General features: G+C 61.3%; 1 protein-coding gene and 1 long non-coding RNA gene across 3 annotated transcripts in view; one reads left to right on the top strand and one right to left on the bottom strand.

The window, feature by feature from the left end:
• The window catches only part of GATA6 (GATA binding protein 6), a 31,445-nt gene extending 29,235 nt beyond the window's left edge, over positions 1–2,210 (bottom strand). Inside the window, exons 1-2 of the mRNA XM_045296309.1 lie at positions 2,094–2,210; positions 4–581 (exon numbers count right to left, since the gene is read on the bottom strand). Of these exons, the coding sequence (XP_045152244.1) occupies positions 4–544 (541 nt within the window). The 5' untranslated portion in view covers positions 545–581; positions 2,094–2,210. The remainder of the gene's footprint in view (positions 1–3; positions 582–2,093) is intronic.
• A 413-nt stretch (positions 2,211–2,623) lies between these two features.
• On the top strand, positions 2,624–4,292 carry LOC123522394. Of its 2 annotated transcripts, XR_006680656.1 has the most exons (3): positions 2,624–3,131; positions 3,277–3,521; positions 3,902–4,292. It is a non-coding gene; the product is annotated as an uncharacterized LOC123522394 (long non-coding RNA). The 2 variants fall into 2 exon arrangements; XR_006680655.1 differs by lacking the exon at positions 2,624–3,131 and having other exon boundaries at positions 3,142–3,521.
• The last annotated feature ends 1,675 nt before the right edge of the window (positions 4,293–5,967 follow it).

Raw genomic sequence — 5,967 nt, 5'->3', positions numbered from 1 at the left:
CGCGGGTGGTGGGCACGTAGACCGGGGAGCTGGCCGCGGCGGCCGAGTGCACGAAGCTGCCGGGGCCGCCGTCGTAGGCGCCGGGGCCCTGGCCGGAGAGGGCGGCGAGGGTCTGGTACATCTCCTCGGACTGCTCGGGGGCGAAGGGGCTCAGTTTGGCGCCGCGACTGGACCACAGCAGCTTGCTGGCGGTCGCGGCCTGGTCCAGGTCAGTGAAAAGCAACAGGTCCTCCCAGCTCGACAGGGCGCTCCCGGGGCCCGCGACCCCGGGCGCCGACGGTCCGTGGGGCGCCCCGAAGGGGTGCGAGGCGTAGGGGCTGAGCAGCAGCGAGCGGGCCGGGGGTCCTGCCGCCGCCTCCGTGTCGAGCTGCGGCGTCCGGCAGTGGCCGGGGCCGCGCTCTCCGCCCCTGGAGCAGCTGGAGGACGACGAGGAGATGGGGGAAGGCGGCGTGGAAGGTTCCCGGGCTGGAAAGGCCCCGGAGTCGCTGGCGGCGGCGGCCCCGATGCGCTTCGGCAGACTCCAGCTGCGGTCAGTCACTGCCATCCACGGTCCGGCGCCGCTCCTAGGTGACTTCTAGCTCCTGGGGCGACGTGGAAGAGAAAGCACAAGGACAGCGGGGTTACCAGAAAGCGCAGGCCCGCGAGAACCTCGCCCGGACTCCGGTTTCTGGCTTCAGGAGACGCCACCACTCCACGGAGATCCGGTTTGGGCCCAAGACTCGGGAGCTGGGGGAGGGAGCGGGCAATGGAGCCTGCGCAGCCGCCCCGGGACCCCGAAAGCACCGGATCGACCACCCAACTGACTCCCGGCACATCTCTGGTCCCCTAGTCCTCCATGCCCGCCCTTCTGCAGCATCCTTACTCTGCGCCAGCCAGATCCCAGGGGTGACGGCCAGACTCCCGAGGTTTGCCTTCTGCCCCAAGTGACTTTTTAAAAATTCCGTGCGTGGCCGCGCGGTCTCAGCTCGCCTCCTTGCGGGGTCCCCCCGCCCGCGGACTGCCCCGGAGGGAGGCTTCCCCGCTTTAAAACCCCCGAGAGCACGAAAGGCAACCTGCCTTCCAAAACGAAACCTCCGCCTTCTCCCAAACTGACTGCTCCCGAGCTCCGCGTCCTGCGCCGCCGACGGGCGCCAACGGGAGCCCCGGAGAGCAAGGCAGTGTAGCCCCGGGAAGGTGGGGCACCGGGGCGGAGACCCGAAGCCCGGGATCTTCCAGGCACACGCTCTGCCGCCGGCGCCCGGGTCTCACGCGCAAACCGCTGTCCCCGGGTGTGGCGCACCTTAGACACCGCCCACCTGTGCGGCCCCCAGCACGCGCGCGGCCACCGGGCCAGGCCCCCCGCCGGGCCCACCCGGGCCCCATCCCCGGCCGCGGACCGAGCAGAACGTGTCGGAGGCGGACTTAGCGGGGTGGCGTGGAGCTCCGAGGAGAAGAACCCGCCCGGCAGGCGAGGAGATCGCCTTGGAGCGAGGCCACCCCAAAGGGGAGAGAGCGGCAAGAATGACAGGCGCCCCTAAAGGGGGTGGAGAGGGAGAAGAGACATGCAGTCGGGGCTGGCCTCCTCGGGGAGTGCTTTCTCAAGGCTCTCGGGCTCCTGGGCGAGCATCACGCTAAAATGAATGCCCCCACATAGTCCTGGCTAGATAGCGAGACATAAGTTTCCCTGCCCGCCCGACTCCAGGCTCCCGCCCCTTCGCGCCGAGATAACTCGGAGATAAGGCTACGCGCAGATAAGCGCTTCCAGGGGCGGAAAAGACACCAGAAGGTGGGCCGGGGTGTCCCGAGAACCCGGGCGCAGGCACCGACCGCCGGGAGAAGGAGGAAGCCTCCGGGCCCACAGCGGCCGGCAGAGCGCGGGAGAACCCGAGGCCCCAGCGGCCCGTGCGGCGGAGCGGGCTGGCGGGGAGCGGAGCGGGGCAAGCGGGGCAGGGAAGATGGAGCCGAACCTCGGGTGGGCGCTGCGCATGGAGAGTCGCGGCGGCGGAGAGAGCTCGGGACGCAGGGAAAGGCCGAGGGCGCCGGCGGGCGAGCGCAAGTCCGGGGTCTGGGCGGCGCGGCTGGAGAATAAAAAGGAGAGAGGAGGCGCCTCTTACCGCTCCGCCGGAAAACTGCAGCCTGCGCTCCTGATTGGACTCGCCGAGCCCTAAACAAACAGCGCTGGCCGATGGGTGCCCGGCTGTGGGTCGGAACTGCGCGCTGCTAGCAGCTGTGCGCTGGAGGTGAAGACCGGGCGGAGAGGAGGAGGAGGAGAGAAGGAGGAGGAGGGAGCGAGGGGGGAGGAGAAAGCAAAGGGTGGGGAGGGGACCGCGGGGGGAGGGGAGCACGCCGCTGCGGGCAGACAATGAGCGCCGCGCAGCCCGCGGGCGTGGGCCGGTCCCAGAGCGCAGACCCGGGAGTGCCAGGGTGTCCACCTAGAGGGCGTGGGGCCCGAGGACGCCAGGGGAGGGGCGGAGGCGGCCGCACGTCTGACCTGGCCCGCAGGAGAGCCGCCCCGATCCCGCTGGCCGCAGCGCTACCTCCCACCCCCACCCCCTCGCCCTCGGAGACGCACACGCGTGGTGGGGGGGCAAGGAGAGCTGCGACGCTGGGGGGGCTGGATCAGCCGAGCCCCGCGCCGCGATCTAGCCCAGAGAATTCGCCAGCTCCTGGGTCAGCGCGCCCCAAAGCTAGGGGGCCCTCTCCAATCCTCCCTCCCCAAAGTTACAAGAACTTTTTGCTGCGAAGTTGTTTATGACCGAGCTTAAACTCTCCCCGATCCCTTCTCGGGACACTGGGGTATCGCATTGGCCGTCGAGGGTCGTCCCCCCTTCCCCCCAACGATTTAGGAGTAATGAAACTCGGGGGCACAGCTCCAGCTCGCGTGTGCTGCTCTGTAGGTCTCCCCTGCTCTTCAAAAACACAGTACATTCCTGGGGTTCGGGAAGGTCCACTCCCCAGCTAGCCTTTGGGAACGTCTAATTCGCGGTGGTCTTGTGGTTAAAGGTTAGCCACTGGGGGTGTACTTGAAAATACCTCCACGCCAGCGTGGTCGGGGCCCCTCTCCTTTGTGAAGCCCTATGTGCTCTGAGAAAGAGCTTCAGGTAATGTGATGTCCCGTGTGCTCTGAGCTTTCCCAGGAGAAAGAACCTCAGGTAAGTCTGATTAGCCTTTGGAAAGGGGATTGGGGGAGGTCACCTCAGGATCCAGAGGGAAACCACCGCACCCCTCCCCTCCCTCCGAACACACCCCGTCTTCGCTCCCTCCAAATGGTTATCACAAGTGCGTATAAACTGATAGGATCCCGAGCGAGCAGAGTGACTGGAAATGAACGTCGCGGGGTTATCAGCGCCGATCTGTCAGCAAGGACTCTCGCGGCCTCGGGCTCGTCTGCCGCGGCAGCCGTGATGTATGTCTCGCTCTTTTTCGTTCACAAAAAGGATCTCTTCCGACAGACGAGTCCCCCAGAGGCTACCGAGAGAGAATTTAATTAGGACAAGAGTTGTTTTGTGCGAACGGATTTCTACACTCCCACCCACCCCCAGGTAAATCGAAGTCAATGATTTTCTAAAGGTCAGTCTTTTTGAAAGCACTTGAGATCTGGGGGTTTTTTAAAAAATATTGTGTGTGTGTGTGTGTGTGTGTGTGTGTGTGTGAGTTTTCAGTTGTGGCCATGAAAACAGCCCAATCAGAGTTGAGCCGGGGTAGGTAAGTGTAAAGTGTCCTTTCCAGGAGTGTATACTTTTCATTGAACTGCCAGTTGTGAACCTGGCGGGGAGGCGGGGAGCGTGGGGGAGGGGGCACGGAATCGGGGAAGTTGGCGATAATTCATCTTTTTTCATTGATCGTTGTAAATTGCCACTAAACACTTCTGAATTTTAAATAGCTACTGAGAAAATCCAAAAACCGTTCTTGTCCAATTTAGTCATTTTTATGACATTCCTCCTGGCCTCTCCCAATCACGGCGGCAGCTCCCGGGTTCTGCGTGGCAGCATTTGGGAAACGTTGAAGGCAGAAAACTCTGGAACGGACATTGGCGGCTGAAGCTGGATCCAGGAACTTTAAATTTTAACCTCGGTCCGATCGATAGAACATATTCGGGCGCCTGCTGGCCACCCCACTCCTACCAGGGCTTCAAAAGGCTGCCTTCGGAGTTCGTTCGTGAGTTCTGATCACATTTCGAAGTGGGGTGGGTTTGCCAAAAGTTCGTTTGTAAGCCATTTAAAAAAAGAGTGTGGACGTTTGATTTCTTTTGAGTACAAATGTTTGGAAATCATGCGCCTTGGTTTTGATATTAAAAGCAATTTTAAAAAGAACTAGATCTCAGCGAGGTGATTTCCAATGAAGAGTTAGTAAATGCATGCGTAATCTAAGTTAGCATTTATTGCCTCCAAGCCTGAGCCGAGGAGAAGGAGCCCCTGCTTAAGGTTGACCCGTGTCGTGTATTTCTTATATTTGCAAGTACGAGAGGTGTCCGGGAGGGAGGGCCGTAGCCAATGAGTCCGGATTTCCCCCAGGTCGACCGCACCGTTGGGAGGCGCGCTGGCCCCCCGGAGCGGCTGGGGCAGTTCTTAGACCCACTCCAAGATGTTAGGGTATTCGGAGCTCAAGAAGGGACCCAGCATTGCCCCCTCCAGACTCCTCTTCTCTCTTGTCTCTTTAGTATTGCCTGAAACAAAAGGGGAAAAGATCCTAGGGGCGGGGGTGGTGGGTGGGACTCATTGTTTGTTCCTCTGCAATGTCACAAATTTTATTTTCTTTAGTCTGGCTTCCCAACCAAACGTGGGAAGTGAAATGTGGTTTTTTTTTGTCCCTTCATTTAAAAATAAAACCGTTTACGCCGAAGAGTTGACTCAAACAGAAAGTCGGACTGCCTGACCCCCTCCGATGTATTGTTTTCTAAGCGCGTCAGTTCATTTTGGCATTGAGGAAAGCACCCCGGGAGGGAAGCGTCACATTTTCAAAGGCACCCACCCGCCACCCTCCCCAGGCCTTCAGGGCTGCACTTTATAGGCGTGGCCCAGCCGGCCTGACCAGCAAGCAGAAAAGGGGGATGCAAAATGGAAGTGAAAGCGTCCCCGCATTAAAGGAGCCCCCAGAGTTGGTGAAAGTTGCCTCTCCCCGCACCCCCACCATCCCAAAATGCCCAGGGAGACCGGCAGACTTTTGGGAGTCCGGCTTTCTTGGCGGGTGGTGTTTGTATTTTCCCTGCTCCTCGCTTGCCTTCTCATGTGCAATTTGCAATCTTGAAACTTGCTCTTGAGAACATTTAGACCCATGCAGGGGACCCTACTCTGCGACCCTCCCCTCCCTGAGTCCCCCAGGAGGAAGAACTCCAGCGCGGCCGGTGCCCGAGGCTGTTTCCCAAGGGCCGCGCCTCCGCCCTGCGGCCCTGCCCGGGCTTCGAACCCCGCGGTCACCCCGCAGCAGACGCGACTGGCGGCGGGGACCCGGCTTCCGGAAGTCGGGAGTGGTCTCGGGTCCTAGCCACGTGCTGCTCTGGAAGGGCAGTGCGCCCGGGGGCCCAGACCCGCGTCGTCGGACACCGTTACCCCTGCTAACTCCGGCTCCTTAAGTTACCACTTCTCCCAGGCCGGCGGCTCCAGTGGCCACGTTGTAGAAAGCGAGAGAACAGCCCTTTTAATTTTAAAACGTGATGTGTGATTTTAGATAAAAAATAAGAACTGGATTAACGAGACCTTCTCGAGTGAGACCCTATTTCTTCCGGTCCAGGGAAGGCATTCACCGCAGGACACCAGGTCACCTCTGTGTCCCCGGCCAGCGTCCCGGGCCCACTCACCCCGTCGGGGCGGGGAGCCCACCCGCTCCGCGGCCCCGAGTTCGGACAGTCATTCTCTTCCCCCAGCCCCGGCCCACATTTTTAATTCGATGGAAACAATCCAAAAAATACAGTTTAAGAAACTTCAGGTGGCGGCAGCGGCGGAAGCGCGAAAGCTGCGAGGCCGAGAGGTCGCTCCCAGGCCTCGGGGC

This window comes from Echinops telfairi, unplaced genomic scaffold (assembly GCF_000313985.2).
Source record: "Echinops telfairi isolate 266 unplaced genomic scaffold, ASM31398v2 ScPeMD7_7400;HRSCAF=8409, whole genome shotgun sequence".
Classification (NCBI taxonomy): domain Eukaryota; kingdom Metazoa; phylum Chordata; class Mammalia; order Afrosoricida; family Tenrecidae; genus Echinops; species Echinops telfairi.
This window is presented reverse-complemented; position numbering and strand designations above follow the sequence as displayed.